At 33.6% G+C, this 26,198-nt stretch overlaps 1 protein-coding gene across 4 annotated transcripts in view; it reads right to left on the bottom strand.

Moving 5' to 3' along the window:
• Positions 1-26,198, bottom strand: part of agap3 (ArfGAP with GTPase domain, ankyrin repeat and PH domain 3) — a 985,397-nt gene that overhangs the window by 636,940 nt on the left and 322,259 nt on the right. For 3 of the 4 annotated variants that reach the window (XM_017353885.4, XM_009297586.5, XM_009297585.5), the window contains exons 17-18: positions 10,705-10,960; positions 5,386-6,600 (exon numbers count right to left, since the gene is read on the bottom strand). The exons of the other annotated variant lie outside the window; for it this stretch is intronic. In XM_017353885.4, coding sequence (XP_017209374.1) covers positions 6,382-6,600; positions 10,705-10,960 — 475 coding nt within the window. In that variant the 3' untranslated portion in view covers positions 5,386-6,381. Of the gene's footprint in view, positions 1-5,385; positions 6,601-10,704; positions 10,961-26,198 lie in introns of those variants that run through there. 4 annotated transcript variants of the gene reach the window in all.

Here is a 26,198-nt window from a genome sequence, read left to right on the forward strand (position 1 = left end):
TTTTGATATTTATGAGAAGTTTATATATTCAGTTGCACGAAAAAAATCTCAGCAAAAATCTTTGCATGTAAAAATGTCAGAAATTGTGAACTTAACATTGTGAGAAAGTCAGAACTTGAATGAAATCAAATTGGAGCTTCAAGAAAGCCTGAAAGTCTCTGGAAGTTCATGTCTGAACTCACATCTTTGTCTCCTCCACACTGCAAGATTTATACAAAAAAGAGATTTTTTTTGGAATTTTGAGAAATTTCAAGAAATAATATCAGAACTACATTTAAAATTGGAATTAATTTATTGTAAATGCGATATAAAACTCAGAAATAAAATCAGAGCTTTGAGATAAATCAAGTTTTTCCTTCAACTCTGATTTAGCATCTACGATGGCCAAGAGAGCTAAATGTGCTGCATTTTAAAAAAACACGTGCTCTTACGTAAAACGCCAGCAAATTAAGAAAGGATCTTCATCCGTTTGAGAGCATACGTGTAGCAAATCCTCAGTACGAATACACATTAAAAAACTCACTGCATTTTCCCACAACACAAACAAATGAATAGAACATGCTGCATTTTCTCACAACGCAAACAATTTATGAAAACGCGCTGCATTTTCTCACAACACTTGCAAAAAAGGAAATGTTTTAAGTGGACTCAAAATTGTGACGGACGCCGCTGTGCCGTGACTATTGCTCAGTGAAGTTGTTGGTGATCTTTGAAAGGTGAGTTTTTTGTTTGTTTATTTTAACATCCTAATTTTCTTGTCTTTTGTGTTTTATTAGCCTAAATAACCTAAATAGCCAGCTCCATCCCTTTTTAGGGTCTACTCGAAACATTTTTGTTGTGTTCTGAGCTATTAGAAACTGTTGTGAGAAAATGCAGTGTTTTTGTAAATCGTTTGCATTGTGGGAAAATGCTGTGTTTTTTGTAAATTGATTTTGTGAAAATGCAGCGCGTTTTCGTATATTGTCTTTGCTGTGGGAAAATGCTGTGCGTTTTCGCAAACTGTTTGCATTGGGGGAAAATACAGTGCGTTTTCGTAAATTGTGCTTGATGTTGGAAAATGAAGCACGTTTTCGTAAATTGTTTGTATTGAGGGAAAATGCAGTGTGTTTTCGTAAATTGTTTTTTGTGGAAAAATGCAGCGCATTTTCGTAAATTGTTAGCATGTTAAGCTCTTTTGGCCACCGAAAGCATTAGATTTTATGTGTAGTAGACTTTCTAGGCTACATATTTTTAGTTTGCAATTCAGAGTTTCTATCTTACAATTCTTACTTTTCTTCACCGCTATAAAAGTCAAAATAACGAGATAAAAAAAAAAGTCAAAGCTTTTTAAATAGATTTTTTTTACTACATGGAACAAACTTCTAAATATAGAGTACAATAAATAATCCAGAACTGTTAGAAAGCCCTTTAATTTGTAAATTGTAAAATAAAATAAAAAATAAAATACAAATTGCGATATAAAATCTTAGAAATAAACTCTGAAATTTGAGATATTAGTAATCGTTCAAGTCTTACTTGGAGAGTTTATAGACTCTATTTCAATGCAATTCTTGGTTTATATCAAGCAATTCTCACTTTTTCCTTTAGTCAGAATTGGAAGATAAAGTCTCTTTTGCCCTTTTAAATTTCTCTAAAATAAAATAAAATTAGAACTTTAAGAAAGCCTGAAATTCTTTGAAAGTTAATGCTACAACACTTTTTTTTTTTTTTTTTTTTTACAGTTTTTTAAAAATTAATTTCTCAAAATTGCAATTTTTTTTGTTTAAATCTTACAGTTTGCAATTTTGAGAAATAAAAAAGTGCAAAAAAGCACTTAAACTTAAATTTTGAGAAAAAGTATAAATTGTCAGAAATAATCTCAGAATTACAGGCAAAATTGTGAGAAAGCCTGCAAATTTGCAACAAATTTATTCCAAATCACGATATAAAATCCAGAAATAAAATCAGAAGTTTGAGATTTATTGCGTTTTTCTGCAGTTAAGATTTCTAATCTTTGAACTTTAATTCAGAATTGCATTTTATTTCTTGTAGACAAAATAAGCCTTCTAAACTGTTGTTTTTTTACTACATGGTAGAAACAAACTTCCATCTAAAACACAAATAAATAATCTCTGAACTCAATCCAAACTGTGAGAAAGCCTATAATTTGTAAATATCAAAACTAGCTCAGTGGTTAGCACTGTTGCCTCACAGCAAGAAGGTCACTGGTTCAAGCCCCGGCTGGCTCAATTGGCATTTCTGTGTGGAGTTTGCATGTTCTCCCCGTGTTAGTGTGGGTTTCCTCCGGGTGCTCCGGTTTCCCCCACAGTCCAAACACATGCGCTATAGGTGAATTGGATTAACTAAATTGGCCGTAGTCTAGGAGTGTAAATGAGTGTGTATGGGTGTTTCCCAGTACTAGGTTGCAGCTGGAAGGGCATCCGCTTTGTAAAACATATGCTGGATAAGTTGGTGGTTCATTCCACTGTGGGGACCCCTGATGAATAAAGGAACTAAGACGTAGGAAAATGAGTGAATGAATCTCATATGAGATATTAGTAATCTATCAAGTCTTTCTTGGAGAGTTTATAGACTCTGTTTCAATGCAATTCTTGGTTTATATCTTAAAATTCACACTATTTTTTCTCTCAAAACTGTTAAAAAATTGTGAGAAAAAAAGTCTCAATTACCCATTTAAATTTTTACTAAACAGCAGAAACAAACTTCCATATAAAACATCCATAAAAACATATGTAAACTTAAAATACTGTCTGGTAATTTTAACAACCTTGTGATTCTCAAGGTTCCCATCTCCCTTCGCTCTCCCTTTATCTCACATGAGCCAAAACATTAATAAGAATCTAATCATGATTTCATATTTCAAGTAAAAGTTGAAGCACACTAGCAAACGAGGGTTAAGGCTGAGAGGTTTTACACTGCTAGCTGAAAGAGGGAGAAGGAAAAGCTATTTTACACACACACGCGCACGCACACACACACATACACACACGTACTTCTGTACATAATCCACATCACCATCATCCCAATCCATTACAAACACTGGATTCCAATGGATACAAAAACCAAGTGTGGAGGTCATTAGACTCGTAACAAACACGTGTTTTATATCGTAACTAGAGCGCAGGAATCGTCTGCTGCTACTGAATGGACGGAAATGATTGACACAAGGCATCGGTTATAACACAGTATTCATCAGGCGATCAAGCCTTTGCAGGACAGTCATGTAAAGGATAAACGTAGAACGCAAAAGGGTGAGATGATTTGGGTTTTGGTAACTAATGCTACACAAATGGTAATGCGTTACCCAGCAGCCTTTATGTTTCTGAGCTTGGTTCAAGGGCACAGTGGTGGTAACTACTAAAAAAGGGTGAATTGTGCACCTAAATGTTCAATTAAAAAAACAAAAATTAGTGTTGTTTAACGATTAATTGTGACTAATTCCATTCAAAATACATTGCAATTCACAATTTGTGTTGTTTAACGATTAATCGGAACTAATTGCAATCAAAACATCGCAATTTGAATTTTTTGTGTTGTTTAGCGATTAACCATGACTAATCGCATAAAAAATACATTTTAATTAGCATTTTTTTTTTGTTGTTTAACAATTAATCGTGAATAATCACACTCAAAACATCGTAATTCAGAATTTTTTTGTGTTGTTTACTGATTAATTGCATTCTAAGTACAACATCATTTAGGAGATTTTTTTTAATCGCGACTAATCGTAATCAAAATACATTTTAATTTAGATTTTTTTTAGTTTAACGATTAATCGTGACTAATCACATTCAAAATACATTGCAATTCACAATTTGTGTTGTTTAACGATTAATCGGAACTAATTGCAATCAAAACATCGCAATTTGAATTTTTTGTGTTGTTTAGCGATTAACCATGACTAATCGCATAAAAAATACATTTTAATTAGCATTTTTTTTGTTGTTTAACAATTAATCGTGAATAATCACACTCAAAACATCGTAATTCAGAATTTTTTTGTGTTGTTTACTGATTAATTGCATTCTAAGTACAACATCATTTAGGAGATTTTTTTTAATCGCGACTAATCGTAATCAAAATACATTTTAATTTAGATTTTTTTAGTTTAACGATTAATCGTGACTAATCACATTCAAAATACATCATCCTTCTGGGAAAAAAATTGTGTTGTTTGACGATCAATCATGACAAATTTAATTTAAAATACATAATTTGGTGGGAAAAGTTTTGTTTTTTAACGATTAATCGAGACCAATTGCATTCAAAACACCATCATTAAGGGGGAAAATTTGTGTTGCCTGACAACTAACCGTGACTAATCACATTCAAAATGCATTATCATTACGGGAAAAAATTTGTGTCGTTTAACAATTGATCATGACTAATCACATTTAAAATAAATTGTAATTTGTAGTTTTTTTGTGTTGTTTAACAATTAATTGTGAGTAATCATATTCAAAATACATCATCATTCTGGGAAAAAAAATGTGTTGTTTGATGATTAATCATGAGTAATCCAAAATACATCATCATTCGGGAGAAAAAAAATGATTAATTGAGACTAATCGCATTCGAAAACCATTGTAATTCTGGATTTTGAGTTATTTAATCATTAATCGTGACTAATCGCATTCAAAATCCATCATTCAGGGGAAGAAATAGTGTTGTTTAACGATTAATCATAACTAATTGCATTCAAAATACATCATTTGGGGAAAAAATGTTGTTTAACGATTAATCGCATCTAATCACATTTCGATTCTGGATTTTTGTGTGTGTAGTTTAACAATTAATCGTTGCTTATCGCATTCAAAACACAAGTATTCGGCGAGTAAAAATGACTGGTGTTTAATGACTAATCGGATTCAAAATACATCGTCATTCGCATTTTTTGTGTTAAATGATTAATCATGACCAGTCTGATTCAAAATACATCTTCATTCACATTTTTTGTGTTAAATGATTAATCATGACCAGTCTGAGTCAAAAATACACCGTCATTCTTTTTTTTGTGTTGTTTAATGATTAATCCTGACTAATCGCCTTCTAAATCCATCATCGCATGAGGAAAAACGGTGCTGTTTAATGATTAATCATGACTAATCGCATTCAAAATACATCGTTATTTGGGATAGAGGGATAAGGGGTGCTGTTTAACGAACAATCGTGACTAATCGCATTCAAAATAAAAGTTTGCAATTTTTATGGGTAATTATTATTTATTTGTATGTGATTAGTCACGAGTAAATGTTAAACAGCAATTATCTAAAATGTTACAAATATATTTTAGAAATACATTTTTTTAAGAGCATTAAGATATTTTTGGATTATCATTTTGTATTTGTTTTGCTTTTATTCATTTCTTTAATGCAATTTGGAATATTTTCTTTTGTGTATTTCTTGCAAGAAGACTCTTGTTAGCACAATACAATATCTTGTATTGCATAAAACTAAATTATTATCCCTAATTCAAACCTTAAAGTAATAATAGTGAAATATGCACATTTTTGAAGCTTCGTCAGAATTAATATGTAATTTTTAAATTTTTTTGGCTTTTTTCTCGCAACTCTCATGTTCACTGTTCATGTTGAATTAGATTGTGAATTTATATTTTACAAATTAGAGTTTACATAGACTTTTGAATATGTCTGAACTTCAGATTTTGTTCTCAGAATTCTATATTTCTATTTCTATATTTCAGAAGTCTATATTTTTAAAATCATAAAAAAAAAGACAGAATTTCAAGGTATAAACTTAAAAAAGTGAAGAATAAAGTCCGAAGGGAAAAAAAGCTTATAAATCTCTCATTTAAAATATAAAATCAAAATACTCTTCCTCACGTCGTTCCAAATCTGTACGACATTCTTTTTGTTACGTCAAACAAAAAAGAAGATATTTTAAAGAATGTTTAAAAGCAAACCAACCCGGATTTCCACTGACTGAAGTCAATGGGAACCAGGATGGAAAATACTTTCAATTGTTTTCCACAGAAGAAACAAGTCGCGCAAACCTAAAAAGAAGAAAAGACTTATAGTCTTTGTGAGTGTAAATAATGATCCTATTTTTGGTTAAACTATCAGAACGGAATCTTCTGATGTATAAAAGCACATGTGCATGAAGAAACTAATATTAAAACAATGTGTCGTCCGTCATTTGATCACTTTTCCTCTCGACATCCACTTAAGAATAGTCAAAGTAAGAAAAACACACGCTTTGATCATGTTAACACTGCTAATTCTCGCTGTACGCTAACATTAAAGTCATGACGGATTTACATGATACAAATGACACTACGTTTTCTAAAATCTGACGTCACGATGAGGGGAAGTCATGTGGTTTTTCGGCGAGCAGCAGCTGTATTTTTAAGAAGAGACGGGTTTACATGATGCTGAGGCTACGATTGAGCTCTGCACACTGGCCGTTGTTGTTGTTGATGTTGGGATTGTGTCGTGTGGCTGTGGGTGTGGATAAAGCGCCGCCTTCAGCAGGACAGCCGTGTTGGATCAGGATGTCGGCGCACTCCTGACTGCCTGCTCGCTGGGCGTAAGACAGAGGCGTCTGACCGCGTGCGTCACGACTCTTCACGTCCACACCGTACTAGAAAAACACAGGGACACAGGGGGGATTAGTGCTGTCCAATGGGCTGCTTCATGTAGCCCGTGCTTTCACTTTGAAAATAGTGCTCATATATTTGCACTGATTAATTATTTTAGTTGATTAGACGGCAATGTATCATTATGAGCTACAAGTATCAAAGTGGACCTATTATGTACTTTTTTAAAAGGTGTAAAATAAGTCTCTGACATTCCTAGAGTGTGTATGTGAGGTTCCAGCTTAAAATACCACACAAATAATATTTTATAACTCTCTGAAACTGACTCTGTTAGGCTTTGATCGTAGTTGTGCAGTTTTGGTGACTGTCGCTTTAAATTTAAACAATCTTTTCAATAGTGGGCGGAGTTACAAATGCCTGTGTGTCAGCATAGTTTCAAAAACAAGACTATTGTTGTATGCTAATGAGCAAGAGTTGGTCACTAGTGGGCGGGGCTGTCACTAATGGGGAGAATGTCAATCGAAGTGTTTCTGCACAGTTTTTATTAAGTGTGGTTTAAAAAAAAAAAACATAATTTTTAACCATTAGAAGCTGGTTATATTTACAAACTGTTGCCACACAACTGTGTTTGAATCCCTTATAAAAGTGTTTTTTGCATTATAGGTCGCCTTTAAATTAATTGTGCCTTTTTTTAACTCTTAAAGTGTGGGTAGCCGCTGACTTGCATTTAATGAATCAAGACCACAGTTTCCATTAAAAATCTTCTTTAAAAAAGTCACTATACTGTTAAAAAAAGAATTTATAAGTCATTCAGAGTAAAAAAGAATTATGAGATCAAAAATTTTAAAAGATAATCGAGTTTCAACGTAATTTAGTAACTCTTTATTTTGATGGTCCCTATTGCACATTTTGTTGACTAAAAGTTGCAACTACATGCCAAATAGTTCTTCATTGAGTATTAGTAGACTGTCTGCTCAATATCTGCTGATACTGCTCCTTCAACAGACATTTAGGGCGTACTCACACTATGCTATCCGAACCGTGCCCAGGGCCGTTTCCTGGATCGTTGACTTGGGCTTTGGTGCGGTACACCTGTGTATGAGTGCAAAATGCGCCTGAGCCCGAAACTGAAAGTGAGACATCACTTTTAAGGAACTGTTTCATATGGATTTATTAATCATTCTTACTGTTCAATGAACGCAAACTGTCGTAGGTTATTAAAGACGCAAACCCCTCACTAGGCACGAAAGCTGCTCACCTTAAGCAAACCTCTTAATTCCTGCAGCACGAGGACTTTATGATTGATTATGAGCATCAAATGTGGCTGATCTGTTCGGCAAAATATTTGGCTGCGTGTCACTGCATATTAAACGACATAACTAAAGAAATCTCCACTGTGCTGAGCGTCGGCGAGAGCGCTTCTGACCAGCGCAGCATCGATGACTTAAGCTTGCCCAAGCCTGAATGTAATGTGAGTGCGGGCCGGCAGGGGAGACGGGAGAGGGGACAAGCGTGCTTTTGCCCGGTTCAAGGCAGCTGTACATAGTGTGAGTACGCCCTAAGAAACTTTGCAAGTACATGTCAACTTACACTAACCCTAACCTAACAGTCTACTTATAATCGAATGAGAATTAGTTGGCATGTACTGTACATGCAATGTAACTCGAATTCAACAAAATGTGTTAAAGGGACCATCAAAATAAAGTGATAGCTTTCTTTTTTTTTTTAAGCAACACATATTAATTTATGCAAGCAGACATTTATGACATTTATTGATTTATTAAATTATAATAAATACCAAAGATATTTACAGTGCAACAATTGAAGTTTTAAAGTACTCAACTTAAAAAAGTGAATCTGCTTAACTTGATTTAAGTTAGATTAGATTTAACTAGATTTTCATTCAGTAAAAACAACACTGTAGCAAAAACAACACTGTAAAAAACACAGGGTTCCACACAATTCATTTATGTTGTCCCGACACAAATTAAGTTAACCTAACACTTTTAACAAATTTTATGTGGATTGGACATACAAAAAATAAGTTTTTGTATTAACATTATTTGTTATACACATTTCGTAATTTCCATTCTCTGTATGTCCTGTACATGTGGTTGAATTGACAATAAAGCTGACTTTGACTTTTGACTTATATCAAGAAATATCAAGAATTGTGTTGTTTCAGCTCATTTTAAATAAGTAGTTTGAACGATCAAAAAAAAAAAAAAATATATATATATATATATATATATATATATATATATATATATATATATATATATATATATATATATATACAGTTGAAGTCAGAATTATTAGCCCCGTTAAATTATTAGACCGCTTGTTTATTTTTTCCCTAATTTCTGTTTAAGGGAGAGAAGATTTTTTCAACACATTTCTAAACATAATAATTTTAATAACTCATTTCTAACAACTGATTTATTTTATCTTTGCCGTGATGACTGTAAATAATATTTTAAATTATATTTTTAAGACACTTCTATACAGCTTAAAGTGACATTTAAAGGCTTAACTAGGTTAATTAAGTTAACTAGGCAGGTTAGGGGAATTAGGCAAGTTATTGTATAACAGTGGTTTGTTTTGTAGACTAGTGAAAAAATATAGCTTAAAGAGGCTAATAATTTTGTCCCTAAAATGGTTCATAAAAAATTCAAAACTGCTTTTATTCTAGCCAAAATAAAACAAATAAGACTTTCTCCAGAAGAAAAAATATTATCAGACATACTGTAAAAATGTCCTTGCTCTGTTGAACACCATTTGGAAATTATTTAAAAAAGAAGAAAAAAAATCGAAGGGGGCTAATAATTCTGACTTCAACTGTATATATATATATATATATATATATATATATATATATATATATATATATATATATATATATATATAAAGGTTTGAGTGTATGATCTTTATTTAAAGTAGTTCATGTGTTTAAGATTAAAGTTAGATTAGACTTAGCTTGATGTTAATTTAGTTTGGTAATATGAACGTTAAAATGAATTCAAATGAACTCAAATGTAAAGTGCAACAATAAGTTTTTTGTGTTCTTTATTTAAAATAGTCAATATGTGTGTTTTTTCTTGAATTAAGTTAGATTAGATGTTAACTAGATGTTTATTTAGTTAGTTGATTGTAATGTTAGTTTAAGTTGACTTAAGTATTAGCAAAAACAACATACACCGTGAAAAAATGCTGGGTTCCACACAATTCCTTCATGTTGTCCAAACACAAATCGATTAACTTAGTCACTTTTGCTATTTTAAGTCGGGTGAACATAAGACAATTGAATTGTAACCCCAAAAACTTAAGAATTGTGTTGTTTCAACTCATATTAAATAAGTACTTTAAATAGGCAGCAAAAGCAATTTTTATCGTTAATGTGTTTAAGATTAAAGTTAGATCAGACTTAACTTGATGTTACTTTAGTTAGTTAATATGAGCATTAAAATTCATTAAAATGAACTCAAATGTATAGTGCAACAATATGTTTTTGTGTTCTTTATTTTAAAGTTAGTAAAGATGTAAAGTTAGTTTGATTAAGCTTTATAAAAGCCTTTAATATCTCAGATTCAGTGCCAATATGAGTAAATTCAAAGCAAGTTTTAATTTTTCACCACATTCACTCTATACTCAGTACTAACTGATTGGGAATCCTGGAACTGTAACACTTTTTAAAAGTTCTGACTACAGTGGTCTTGTATTTTAACATTTTATTATGTTTGAATTTGGACAATTTCTGCACTGAAATCCAGTCATTAAACTAAGAATCCACACAATTGAGAATTTTAGGATTCCTGAGTTCAAGATGAATCTGTGAGTTGTGCTTCATACATTCCTACATTAATAAAGGAGGCAAAAATAATAATGTCAGAAGCTGCCTTCTGTGAATCATGGTTAAAAAAAGAAGACATGATTTATTTAGTTTTTAATTAGAAAAATGCAATTAAACACTTAAATCAATTGCTTTGATATGTAAAAACCCATTTTATTACCCACTGAAAAAACCTAAAGACTCATTTGAGTAAATGAGAACCAGGACTATTATTATAGATCTATTATACTACAGTAAATGTATCTATACATGTATTCTGTAGAGAAGTGTAAGACTGAAATCGAGTGTGTTTCCTTACCCAGATAAGCAGCTGTGTGATAACCACATTAGCCATGGCGCAGGACAGGTGCAGGGCTGTGCGTCCGTCTCCATCCCCGTAGGTCTCGTTGACCTCTTCTTTGGTGCCGTGGGCCAGCAGGAGCACCACCAGCCGCAGGTCGTCCTCCACCACGGCCCGCAGGAGTTGCTGTCCCAGCGGCACGTCTGACTGAGGCAGAGCCACCACAAACAGCTTCTGCTCATACTTTGCCCGGATCCAGCGCTCCTTCTCCTCCCTGCCAAAAACCAAACACACAAGGATCAAACGTTAGTGCTTTTATTCTTGTAAAATAAAAAAAAAGACATTTTGTTGTGATTTTGATTATAATCAGCATGTCATATTTTCAAATATTTCAGGACTTCAGATTTTGTTCTCAGAATTCTATATTTCTATTTCTATATTTCAGAAGTCTAAATTTTTAAAATCGTGAAAAAAGACAGAATTTCAAGGTATAAATTTAAAACAGCGATAAAGTCTGAAGTGAGAGAAAGCTTATATATCCTGAACTTCCCACTTTTCTGAGAACATTTGTCAGAATCTCTCATTTTAAAAGACAAACTCAAAAATCCAAATACTCCTCACATCGTTCCAAATCTGTGCGACTTTTTGTTACGTCAAACAAAAAAGAAGATATTTTGAAGAATGTTAAAACAAAACCATTCTGATTTCCACTGACCTACAAAAAACACAAAGGAAATCAATGGATATTAAAATATAATAAATTATATTATAAAAAATAATATATACAAATTTATTGAAAAAAAAAAAACAAAAATAAAAAATGACAAACTACAACATTTTATTTAAATGTAACTTTTTTTAATGCTTATCTGATTTTTTCTCTTTGATAAAAATTTGTATTTGATTTTGCATAATTGGTTTTCTGGGTAGCACGGTGGCTCAGTGGTTAGCACTGTCGCCTCACGGCAAGAAGGTCGCTGGTTCGAGTCCCGGCTGGGTCAGCTAGCATTTCTTTGTGGAGTTTGCATGTTCTCCCAGTGTTTGCATGGGTTTCCTCTGGGTGCTCTGGTTTCCCCCACAGTCCAAAGACATGCGCTATAGGTGAATTTAGTAAACTAAATTGGCTCTAGTGTATGTGTGTGAATGAGTTTGTATGGGTGTTTCCCAGTTTTGGAGTTGCAGCTGGAAGGGCATCCGCTGCAAAAAATATATTCTGAGTACATTGGTGGTTCATTCCGCTGTGGCGACCCCAGATTAATAAAGGGACTAAGCCAATAAGAAAATGAACGAATGAATGAATATATATAATAACATTTTATATATATATATATATATATATATATATATATATATATATATATATATATATATAAAATATATATATACTTTCTGCATATAATGTGCTACATATAGTAAATGAATAATATTATTTATTTAATATATTATATATTAAAAGCTTTAATGCAATAAATAAAAACACAAATAAATAAAAAATCTACTTTTTATTATGTACAATAATACTTTAAAAAAAAGTAACAACAAAAACTAAAATACAACAGAAGTTTTTTTTTTATTTATATAATATATTGTATATTAAAAATTTACTTTCATGCAATAATTACAAAAGTAAATTAATTATATACAGTTGAAGTCAGAATTATTAGTCCCCCTTAGACTTTTTTTTTTTCTTTTTTTAATTTTTACCAAATGATTTTTAACAGAGCAAGGACATTTTCACAGTATGTCTGATAATATATTTTTTTCTTCTAGAGAAAGTGTTATTTGTTTTATTCCAGCTAGAATAAAAGCAGTTTTTAATTTTTTAACACCATTTTAAGGACAAAATTATTAGCCCCTTTAAGCTATATATTTTTTGATAGTCTACAGAACAAACCATCATTATACAATAACTTGCCTAATTACCCTAACCTGCCTAGTTAACCTAATTAACCTAGTTAAGTCTTTAAATGTCACTTTAAGCTGTATAGAAGTGTCTTGAAAAATATCTAGTCAAATATTATTTACTGTCATCATGGCAAAGATAAAATAAATCAGTTATTAAAAATGAGTAATTAAAACGATTATGTTCAGAAATGTGTTGAAAAAAATCTGCTCTCTGTTAAACAAAAATTGGGGAAAAATATAAACAGGGGGGCTAATAATTCTGACTTCAACTGTATAAGGTGCAAATGTTAATTAGAATTCACAAACAGTACTATATGACTATAGTTTATTTACTCATCCAGCATATGTTTTATGCAGTGGATGCCCTTCCAGCTGCAACCCAGTACAGGGAAACACCCATAAACTCTTACATTCACACACAATCATACACTACAGCCAATTTATTTCATCCAGTTCGCCTACAGCGCATGTCTTTGGACTGTGGGGGAAACCGGAGCACCCGAAGGAAACCCACACCAACACAAGGAGAACATACAAACTCCACACAGAAATGTCACCTGGTCCAGCCAGGACTCGAACCAGTGGGCTTCTTGCTGTGAGGCAACAGTGCTAACCACTAAGCCACCGTGCCACTCAACTACATCACTTTATTAAGTGCAAATATGTTGATCATTTATATTACATAACTGAAACATGCCAATATAGATATACACAACTAATAAAAGTTCTGCTTTTCTTTCACCATATATACCTTGTATATACACAACCTCTGTTTACACACACTTTTACATGCTGGATCTTGATACACTTGATAAACTTTGCGATTTATAAACCCATAATCCCAGCAGAGTCCATATTTCTGACATAATCCTATCAGCTCCTCCAAGTCCAGGGTAATTCAGTCCTGATTATGACAGAGGTCACAAGGGAAGAAGGTTAAACGTACAAATCAGACACACACACACTCTGATTTACCATCAGAACACGCAGGGTTAAAGTCTGTCTGGCTATCGAAAGGTTACACATTGTGAACAGCATGTCTACGCTGGACAATACTGAAGCGTCTATGTGTGTGTGTGTGTGTGTGAGGGAAAGCCAGTGTTTTTATCGCCGCTGTCAGTGTTGGTGAATCCCCACAATGGCGGCCCCCTCAGCACTGGCCCCTCAAACCCTCTAGGGGCCCGTCGGCAGCCCGCCAGATCCGAAAGCAAAAGAAAAGGGCTGAAAGAGACACACTCGGCCCAGAGAATGGCCTTCTATCTGCGGCTCTCTATCACCCGCCGGCCCCCCGCTCCTCGCTCATGCTGGCATTCAGGGGGTACGGCGCTAAATTAAAATCGATACGAGGCGCGTGTGAGCATGCTCAGTGCCGGACTGACCCGCTGACCCGGTGATAAGGAGAGCAGAAAGGAGCCGTTGTTTAGCCGGTCAGGGTGACTGACAGACAGACGGAGAGAGAAAGAGAGAGAACTGATAGAGTCTGCAGAGATGAAGGTGATGGATGGAGATCTGAGACACTGGAGCACAACCTCACCAGCTGAAGAGCCAACAAACAGCCGGGAGAGTAAATAATGACCGGTTATTCTGATGGAAATGTACACTTGTCTATATTTACACAGCTCTGTTATGATGCTCTTAAAGTGCACCTGAAATCAAAACTAGCCATATTGATTTTGTTAGCTCACATTGGTAGTTTTGTGGTGAACAATTCATCTGGGAATGTAATTAAGAAAAAAAATAAATAGTTTGCCATTGTAATCTAAAACTAAAATCTGAAAATGCACTGTTTGTTTTCAGTTAAATTCTCATATTACGTCTGTCTGAGGTATTGGGCGTGGCTAACATACTTAACCACACCCCTCCAGCTGTCAGTTTTGACAATCCGCTTGTTAAGTGTGACGTCATGCGAAGCGGCTTCCGGGTCCAAGCGCTCTATTCAACTGAATGGGGAGACTCATGAAATGGTAATAATAAACGTTTACAAAGCGATTTAAGGCTTTCGAAAGTCACGATCGCAATATATATGTCTATGCCTAATATCCGATGGCCAGAAAGAGATTAATTTTTTTATAAATTGTTAAATTTTTGGTATTTGTTATGCAGCAAGCCCAGAGATTGTTGTGTACACTATGACTTTATATAAAATTAACTTTAATGTGTGATAGGAATAAAACGCGATCATAAACGAGTGATTTCTCCACTCAAATAAATGGCGGCTTGGACCCGGAAACAGCATACATACATCACAAACACGTCACCACTTAACAAGCGGATAAACAGAAATGGTGAGGAGGAGGTGTCTGTCAGGTTGTAATAACTCTTCTAAAATCCTTTTCTTAATCTTTCTGAATGAAATGCTTAATTTACTACATCCAATCAGCTCACAGTACAAAAAACAAGCCACACTCACTGTTTTCTCATTTAATACTGCGCTTATCTAGGAACCGCCTCACAATATGAACAAAAAAAAAAAAAAAAAACAGTCTCAGCTTCCGGTTCATGTGGACTTCATTGCGTTTTACTCAGCCTTATCTCATGAGGAAACATAACTATTTTACGTTTTATCAGTTTAGTGGGCAATTTGTACGAATTTATGTGAGTTGAGTTGTGCTAAAATGTACCATTGTATGGCCTAATGTGCCAAAAATTTCTTGAGTTTAATAAAGGGAAAAGTGAAGTCATTGTGTTTGGGAACAGAGATGAGATTCTCAAGGTAAATGCGTACGTTGGCTCTAGGGGTCAAAAAACAAAAAAATAGGGTCAAGAATCTTGGTGTGATTCTGGAGTCAAATCTAAGTTTCAATAGTCATGTCAAAACAGTCAGTAAATCAGCATACTATCATCTCAAAAACATCGCAAGAGTTAGATGCTTTGTTTCCAGAGAGGACTTTGAGAAACTTGTTCATGCTTTTATCAGCAGCAGGGTGGATTACTGTAACATCTTCCTCACTGGCCTTCCCAAAAAGACATTCAGTCAGTTACAGCACATCCAGAACGCTGCGGCCAGAATTCTGACCAGAACCAGAAAATCAGAGCACATCACACTTGTCCTCAAGTCTTCACACTGACTCCCAGTTACATTCAAAATAGATTTTAAAGTATTACTACTTGTCTATAAATCACTAAATGACCTAAGAGCTAAATACATTCAAGATTTGCTCACTGAATACAAACCCAACAGATCACTCAGATCTTTAGGATCAATTAAACTAGAAATTCCAAGAGTTCAGTCAAACCAGGGTGAATCTGCTTTCAGCTACTACGCCCCCCACTGCTGGAATCAGCTTCCAGAACTGATCAGATGTGCTCCAACATTAGGCACATTCAAATCAAGACTGAAAACGCAACTGTTTAGCTGTTTTATTATTTTATTTTTTTATAAAGGGCCAAAAATGAAACTTAATTGAGGCAAGTGGGCCAAAGGACAATATAGTTGTAATTTCAGTAATTTCCAAATTTATTTAATAATATTTAAAAATAACTAAAAAACATCACTTTACAGTAACTAATACAGCATATATATATATATATATATATATATATATATATATATATATATATATATATATATATATATATAATGTTTTACATTTTATAATGAAATTATTATAGTCGAAACAAAAACAATCTTACTCAAGACAGAATTGATTTACATTAGATTTGCCTTGATTTGCTTGCCGATGTCTTCTGCATTGTCTATCTGTTGAGTTACATTATTTAAATATGAAAATATCAGATTCATTAACAACATTTAATAGAAACATTTCATTTCGGTTCTTTTGTAGAGAGAGAGAGAGAGAGAGAGAGAGAGAGAATCAAAAACAAAATAATTTAAAAAGATACAGAAAAAAGGCTAAATACATCTTACAGAAAGTCTCTGACAGAAACTTTATAGATAGACTAACAAAAGTATTTTTAAAAGATTAAAGTTTAAAATTTAACCTCATCATAAATAAAAGAGTCAACCTCTAAAATTTAAACGGTCGACTCTTAAAACAGAAAAATAAGATGGCTAAAATGTGTATATCTTAAATCTTAAAACCTTTCTAAAGTTTCATTGCCTTGTTAAAACTACACAAAAAAAAAACATTTCTAAAAATAAATTTCATGTGTGTATTTTGCATGAAATTGGACCTGGATGTGCAGCGAAAGATAATCAGAAAACATACAGATACAGAAAACAAATCATTCCAACAGTCTCTAATCTACATTTATAAAAAGTCTACAACACACAACACCAAGGTGTCCTTTTAAAAATGTATAAGATAACCGAACAAACCTGACCTAAACTACTAAAAGAAACCACTTAACGTCTAATTGAATGACTGGAGTCAGCAGTTACATCTGAGCGTTTCACAAGTGCAACAACAGCGGCTTTATGAAGCAGAACAAATGTTGTGGCATCTCCAAACCGATCATCAGTTATCCTGCGCCAGCATTCCATTCCCTCAAGACTACAGCAGCCAGCAAGTGTTGTTTAAGTCACTTTGGCAACAATGGCATCAGCTAATTAAGAAAAGCACATCTTTAATGCTGCTTCCTCAAAAGCCTGACAGCTCTTTGTGAATGAGGCAGAGAGCAATTGAATGGACTCTGGGCTCAGACAAGTGTGTGTGTTGCGTTCATGTTCTGTGCATGTGTGATTTGGTTTTGTGTGGAAACGCTTGTTCACATTTGTTTGTGTAAGTGTGTGCATTTGTGTAAGAAAGTGTTTGTGCATATAAACAAGTTGCTTGTGTTTTTGTTTATGCATAAGTGTGCAAGGATGTGCATGTGCTCATTAGTAAAGTCATCTGAAATGGCAAAGAAAGCATTCTTGCAGGACTCCCAGAGTTCATCAAGATTCTTTGGGTTTATCTTGAACGCCTACTTTATCTTACCCCAGACATGCTCAATAATGTTCATGTCTGGTGACTGGGCTGGCCAATCCTGGTGCACCTTGACCTTCTTTGCTTTCAGGAACTTTGATGTAGAGGTTGAAGTATGAGAAGGAGCGCTATCCTGCTGAAGAATTTGCCCTCTCCTGTGGTTTGTAATGTAATGGGCAGCACAAATGTCTTGATACCTCAGGCTGTTGATGTTGAATAGGAAAAGATTATCATTTATACCTTAAGCAATTAAGTTTTTAAATTCCTCCTCCTTCAGTAGCAGTTCATGGCCAGTGGATTGAATATTTAGTGTAGTGGTACCAAGGTTTTTTTTTCTTTAATAATTTTCTTTATTTATTTATATAAATGCCAAATTTAAAAAAGTCAGATATCTCTGTGAGTGAATGCTGCAAATGAAATTTCCCTCAAGGGACAAATAAATTTAACCAACCAACAGTGGCATTTTTAGGATTTTCATTTAATTTTAGGGGGGCTCAGCCCCTTATAAGATTAAAAAAATAAAATAAATAAATAAATAAATAAATAAATAAATAAATAAATATCCGCTTGTTAAGTGGTGACGTGTTTGTCACCACTTGTCAAGCCACCATTCATATGAGTGGAGAAATCATTCGTTTATGATCACGTTTTATTCCTATCACACGTTAAAGTTAATTTTACATAAAGTCATAGTGTACACAACAATCTATGGGCTTGCTGCATAACAAATACCAAAATGTTAACAATTTATAAAAAAATTAATCTCTTTCTGGCCATCGGATATTAGGCATGGACATATATATTGCAATCGTGACTTTCGAAAGCAAATCACTTTGTAAACATTTATTATTACCATTTCATGAGTCTCCCCATTCAGTTGAACAGAGCGCTTGGACCCGGAAGCCGTTCCGTGTGACGTCACACTTAACAAGCGGATATATATATATATAAACCATATATATATGTGGTTTACTCTGGGTGCTCTGGTTTCCCCCTCAGTCCAAAGACATGCTGCAGGTGAATTGGGTAGGCTAAATTGTCCTTAGTGTATGAGTGTATGAGGGTGACAGGCCCAGATGACAGGCCAGCCGGAATGTGTAAAAAAGTTGTTATCCAATGGACAAGTCTAAAAATGGCTTGTTCCAAAGAGCCGACCCCCGCAACCATACGGGACTAAGGCCAAAGAAGAAGAAGAAGATATATATATAATTAATATTACATTTATAAGTAGTAATTTAATAGTAGTACACCTTAAAAATGTTTGTTTAATATGGGTCGCTAGTATTCCACTTTATTACAGACAGGCATAGCCATTTGGGTTCTGAATAAGCCAAATAGGCTCAACCCACCTGTTTACTGTAGTAAAAACCACTTTCTATATTCAAGTGCATTTTTTGTTTCAATGTGTTAAACAAATAAACTGCTACTTTTCTAATTAAATGACGCATATAAATATATATTTCCAAACAAGGGTTAATTCACATAATTCACAATCTGAATAATAATAATAATAAATAAGTAGTACTTTTTTAATACTAGACAACACTTATTTAATACTTTCGAACACTTGTTTCTGTTCCTGTCAGTGACTCAGTGACAGTTAAAACGAGTACATTCTCTAAGTCAGTGTTTCTCAACTGGTGGGTCGCGACCCAAAAGTGGGTAGTGGGAACATTTTCAGTGGGTCGCAGAGTGTGTGGTAAAAAAAACAACAAAAGTTAAATTTTGTTTATTTATTTTGCTTAAACCGGACTTTTATTTTGAAATGCGTGCAGGAAAACCCTACCGTTTGACATGTGAAATTTCATTTAATTATTGCAACAAATATGTCGAAGCGCAAGTATGACCCCGAATATGTAAAGTATGGATATATATTGACAACAAAAAAGACTTAAAGCCTCAGTGTCATATGTAGTGAGGTGCTCTCATAAGAGAGCATGAAACCTTCTAAATTAAAACAACATTTAGAAACCAGAGAACATGTTTTATTAACAGTTAATATTAACAGTATTTGTCGTTTTTACTTTGTAATATTTCTATAATTTGATCCATTTTGTTAAACAACAGCAATAAAATAGTTTATTTGTAAGTCTTGGTGAATTTCTAATGATGTATCTCTGACTACTTGTTTATGGTAACAAATAAACACAAATTAGGTATAATTCCTAAAATTGTATTATAGTTCCTAAAAATTTGGGTCGCGGCTTGATGACCATGTAAAAATGTGGGTCCCATGGTCAAACCTGTTAAGAACCCCTGCTCAAAGTAGTTCTGTCACTGTGTTTAATCCTTTCTGTGCAAGACTGTGTAAGTGTTTAATATTGGTAGTTCATATTAAAATAAAAACAGCGGAATGTTCATTAAGAGTTACATTTTTCGCTGGAGGAAACCACTGTGCTGATGAGGTGAACGCCAAGAAAACTGCTCCTCCGTGACACTGGGATACAAGGTTATCTATATCAAAGAACTGCAAAATAAGCAGATATTATAACAATTTAACGATAAACACACCTCGTTCTCTCACTGTTCACGGCTGTGGTTTGATAATCAAATGAACAACAAAAGACAGGGAGGAGCTGAATTCTGCCGCCGTTTTTTAAATCAAATTTAAAGGGGACTGAGGCGATAATTTAGTGTACAGTTTATGAGCTAATCGCAAAAGTTTTAGGGGGCTAAGTAGAAATATAGGAGGGCTACAGCCCCCCTAAAATAGGCCTAGCAACGCCCATGCCAACCAATCAAACCAAACCAAACTAATTAACTACCTAACTAACTAACTAACTAACTAACTAACATGAAGTGCAAAGAGGTAGCCAACACACGTTGCTATGAGCTATTAGATATGCCCGTATCATTCACATGCTTCATGTTGTGTATTTAAAATCCTTAAAAGGTTTTTCTTTCTTCTGTTGAACACAAAAGAAGATGTTTTGAAGAATGTTGAAAACCAGTAGCCATTGACTTCCATAGCAGGAAAAACAAATACAATGGATGTCAATGTTTACAGGTTTCCAGTTTTCTTCCATCCTCTTCTGTGTTCAACAAATCTCATAGAGGTTTGAAATGAGTAAAGTGAAATGATGACAATGATTGAACGATGAATTTTTAGGTTTGGGTGAACTATCCCTTTAAGGGTTAGGGTCAGTCACTCAGCTATGATAGTTAAGGTTAGGGTTAGGAATTGGACATTACAGTGTGTCAGTGAATGTCCTCAAAAGGATAGCTGTGCAAGTGTGTACGAGTGTGCGATGTGTGTGTAATTAGCCTCCTCCCCTTCTCAAGAAGTCCATCTTTCAGAGCTTGTTTTTCTTCTGTTGTTCTCTCTTCATCTGAATTCTTTACAGGAAGCTCACTGTGTCATGGCAGAGGCAGAATGACTCCTAAGGAGGAGGACGCCAGTGAGTTTACAGCAATTTAACGAGGGAGAATTGCTTTGACAAGGTGAAGGACAGACTCATTTACAAGGTTGCCAACAGACACTTCAGCGCAGTCACATCTGAAGAGATTCCAGAAGAAACCAACTCTTTGTCAGTGTATGAGTTTCTTTTCTAAAGACGAGCGTTCATATCCGCACACATTCAAAATAAAATCAAGCAAAATAAGCTAATAGGTCACATCTGCAGCTGGAAAGTTAAAGGATAGTTCACAAAAAGGATAATTCTAAAAAGGATAAGTTATCATTTTCTCAGCCTTGTATACAAACCAGTTTGAATTTCTTTCTTCTGTTGAACACAAAAGATGATGGTCTGAAGAAAGCTGAAAATCTGTAACCATTGATTTCCAAAGTATTTGTTTTTCCCACTATGGATGTCAATGATTTTTAACTTTCTTCAAAATATCTTCGTTTTTGGGTGAACTATACCTTTAAGGATGTTAAATGCCCGACGTGAAGCAGGTAAATGACACGGTCATATCTAAGAGCTCTTTGTAACATGTGTTAGCTACCTTTTTGCACTTCATAATGGTGAAAAAAACTTTCATTTTTGCGTCAACTATCCCTTTAAGGTTGTTGTTGTTGTTTTCATGAGCTTAATGGTTAAATCTGCCCACATTCAAAATAAATAGCAAATAAAATATAATTAAGTTACATTCAATTCTAAAGAGAAATAAAAAATGTCTGTAGCTTTAAAAATTATGCACTTTGAAAGCAAACTCATTTAAAAAGCAAAATATGAAATTTTTAGGTTTTTGAGTAATTTTTAGAATCTGTCAAAATAAAATAAAATTAAAGTAATAAAAAATATAAATAATAATATTAATAATAATATAAAAAGATGAATTAAAATAATAATAACAAACAAAATTAATTAAATCAAAATAATATTAATACTAAAATAAACAAATGAATTAAAATAATAATAACAAAATAAAGTAGTTAAATTAAAGTAAGTAAGAATAAAATAAATATATTAATTAAAATAATAATAACAATATAAATTAATTAATTAAATAAAAATAAACTAATATTAATAATAAAATAAAAAAGATGAATAAAATAATAACAACATAATTAAATTAAGGAAAAAATAAATAGATAATATTAATATTAATAATAACATTAATTAAAATAACAATAACAAAATAAAATATGTTTAGATTTTTGGGCGGTTTGTGGAATGTCAAAATAAAATAAAATAAATAATGAAATATGTTTAAGTTTTGGGGGGATCTATGCAATCTGTCAACATAAAATAAAATATAAAATTAAATAAAAATATTAAATATATAAAATTAAATAAAAAATAAACAATAATATTAATAATAAAATAAAATCATTTATCAAAATTATAATAACTAAATAAGATTTGTTTAGGTTTATAAAATCTGTCAAAATAATTAATAATAATAATAATAATAATAAAATAAGTGGTGGCACGGTGGCGCAGTAGGTAGCACGATTGCCTCACAGCAAGAAGGTCGCTGGTTCGAGCCCCGGCTAGGTCAGTTGGTATCTCTGTCTGGAGTTTGCATGTTCTCCCCATGTTCACGTAGGTTTCCCCCACAGTCCAAACACATTCAGTATAAGTGAATCGAGCAAGCTACATTGTCCGTAGTGTATATGTGTGTATATGTGTGAATGCAGGAGTGCATGGGTGTTGGGTTGCAGTTGGAAAAGCATTCGCTGCGTAAAACATATGCCGGATAAGTTGGCGGTTCATTCCGTTGTGGCGACCACTGATTGATAAAGCCGAAAAGAAAACAAATGAATGAATAAAAGAAAAAACAACTGGAGTGCTAAAAATATCATACAAACACACACACACAAACACACTTGTTTTTGTACATGTGACTCAGATTAAAAGAAGCAGTTTGTCTGTTCCTATTTTATCAGAGATGCAACATTTAGCAAATCATTACATCTCGAAGGGAACTCGAGCATCATTTTCCATGTATTTAAGCACCCAATTATGTCATTTCAGTCTTCAGCTCTTTATGATGCCGTTAAACCTTCAGTGAGTTTACAGTCACCTGTATTTGAGGAGGAAGGAGGAAGATTTGAGAAGCAGCGACAGGCTGCTCAAACCCCCCCATCAGCACATGAAAGCAAGTGTGAAAGAGAGGAAGAGAGGGGCTGGACGTCCCGCCTCAGACTTTTGTTTGAAATGGAGACCCAATCCAAACACTGGGCCGCAGGATGGAGGGGTTTACGGGAGAAAGAAGAGAAGCCATGAAAAGACACTTCCTCTCGGCAGGAGGAAGAAAAATAAAAATGTGCAGCTTTAGCGTGTCAAAAGCGAGGGAGGGACGAGGAGGCCAGGAAAGACTGATGAGATGGAGAGAAGATTCGCTCGGCAGGGGGACAAAACCACATTCAGGAAACTCTCTCTCACACACACACACATACACTGGTACACACATATTTGCAGTGGATTTGAGGGTTGCTTGGGGGACATGGAGTGTGAGAGAGACTATAAGCCTGAAAAGGAGACCAAACACTCTTTATATCCAGCTTTGACTTTGAACGCTGTTAAACGCTTCAAAGGGAGCAACAATACAGTGAGCACTTAATAACGTCACTCAATGATAAATCATTAACATCAACATGAAATTAGCACTGACCCCATTTGTTCATGATGGATCTGCGCATGTTAGTCTAAAGAAGAAGAAAAAAACCGCTTATCAATGTTTAATTCGGTATTTAATATAACAAATAAATTAATAAAAAATAAATAAATAATGAATTAATAATTGTAGTAACTAATTAATTAAAAATATAAATGTAATTAATGTTAAAGAAAGTCTACTCTGTATTTGAGCAATATCACACGAGTAGCAGTGCGATATGGCTGTATATCGGCAGTGGCGGAAGGCGTGCGTTGGCTTAGTGTCCCACCAGTGACGATATACAGCCATATCGCACTGCTAGTCATGTGATATTTTGTTTATACAACAGTTTGACGGCATAATCATGTGTCTAAACAAGAAAATATAACACGGAGAGTCTAAAAACCCTTTTGTATGAGGAACTACTTTCCTCCGCCGTTCATACACATCTTCAGCTGACATCAGAACAGCAGAAACCGTTACTACTTCATAAACGGCACTTTAAAGCTAGCATTTGAATGATTCTCTAGTGTAATGTCTAAAGTGATGACAAAACAGGTGATTTTGCTCAAATTTTAAGATTATAAGGCTGAACGGCATGAAATGCCAGAGACATTACCTAGTATTTCTCTGTTGCAATCAGAATATCATAATAATTAACAGCAAAAAAAGTCAAAGAAAAGCAAACCCTACTAGATTAACATGGTATAAATACAGCACTACAACATACAAAGAGAGAGATCGACTTAGAATGTCGCTTACCGGTTTTATAATGAATTAAGAAGCTGTGGTTTGAAATTAGTTTCAAAAGTTTTTCTCCTCTAAGGGCTTATTATGCCATCTCTTGTCGCCATCTTGTGACAGAACATCAACCGTCTTTGCTCTGCTCAGTATGACAGGCTGACGGATGTCAACGCATTGTATCTCCAAAATGATAAATATTTAAAATAGTCACAATCCTTAATATAACCCTAAATAAACTGCATAGTTGCCATCTAAACAACTACATTCTCAAATAAAGCCTCAAAAGTCCATTATGTTGTCCAACAGCTGCAATATTTGCCAACCTGTAGTGAGTTTATTGATATGCTGTCACTCTATGTGGGTGGAGTAATACACAAGGGTGAAAAGACTGTACGAGTGCTGATACTGCAGAATATCGCACAGCTATATATATATATATATATATATATATATATATATATATATATATATATATATATATATATATATATATATATATACACATACAGTTGAAGTCAGAATTTTTAGCCCCCCATCCCATTTTAATTTTTTTTTCATTTTTAAGTATTTCCTAAGTTATATTTAACAGAGCAAGGAAATTTTCATAGCATGTCTGATAATATTTTTCTTTTGGAGAAAGTCTTATTTGTTTTATTTTGGCTAGAATAAAAGCAGTTTTTAATTTTCAAAATTATTAGCCCTTTCAAGCTTTTTTTTTCCTCGACAGTCTACAGAACAAACCAGCGTTATACAATGACTTGCCTAATTACCCTTACCTTCCTAGTTAACTTAATTAACCTAGTTAAGCCTTTAAATGTCACTTTAAGCTGTATAGAAGTGTCTTGAAAAATATCAAGTCAAATGTTATGTTTATATATATATATATTTATATATATATATATATATATATATATATATATATATATATATATATATATATAAATAAATGAGCAATATCACACGAGTAGCAGTGCGATATGGCTGTATATCAGCACTGGTGGGAAGTGTGCGTTGGCACGAGGCCTTAGGCTGAGTGCCTTAGTGCCCCCACCAGTGCCGATATACAGCCGTATCGCACTGCTACTCGTGTGATATTGCTCATTTATAAAACAGTTTGACAGCATATTTATGTATATAAAAATTAAATCAAACATGGAGAGTGTCAAAAACCCTTTTCTATGAGGAACTACTTTCTTCCGGATTCAAATCATAAGCTGACAGTTAAACAGTTAAGCGTGCATCTTTTAAACTTTAGAGCTGTAGTGTCTGCTTTTTGCTGGCTTTATGTGGGCGGAGTAATACACAAAGGGTAAAGAAGCTGTAGGAGTTCTGATATTGCAGAATATCGCACGACTATCAGCCAATCAGATTTGAGAACCAGACAGAAGTGTTGTATAAATAAATATATATATATATATATATCTATATATATATATATATATATATATATATATCTATATATATATATATATATATATATATATATATATATATATATATATATATATATATACACATATAGTATTATATAATAATGAAAAAAATAATTAATTAACATACATAATTTAATTTGTATTTATACAAATAATATTTATTTAAAATAACATAACATATTTTAGAAACTTACTCTATGTGATTTACTCACTCTCAATGATTTATGCTAAGCTAAGCTAAAAGTGAATGGTTGAAAAAACTGTTTTGGAAGCTGTAAATGAGCCTATTTCCAGAAAAAGGTTAAGTGTTGCATTAAATGGTTAAGACAATCTACAAATTAAAACCACAAACACATATAGATTTTTTTTTTCATTTCTTTTGTGGTCAGCTGGAGTGAAACAGAGTCCTGCTTTATCCAGGAGCCTTTCCAGAATCAGCTGAGCCTAATGATGACAGAAACCAGGCAAAGGAGTCCAGAGAATCAGGAACACATGAATGCACTCCAATGCAGAGGAA

This window comes from Danio rerio, chromosome 24 (assembly GCF_049306965.1).
Source record: "Danio rerio strain Tuebingen ecotype United States chromosome 24, GRCz12tu, whole genome shotgun sequence".
Classification (NCBI taxonomy): Eukaryota; Metazoa; Chordata; class Actinopteri; order Cypriniformes; family Danionidae; genus Danio; species Danio rerio.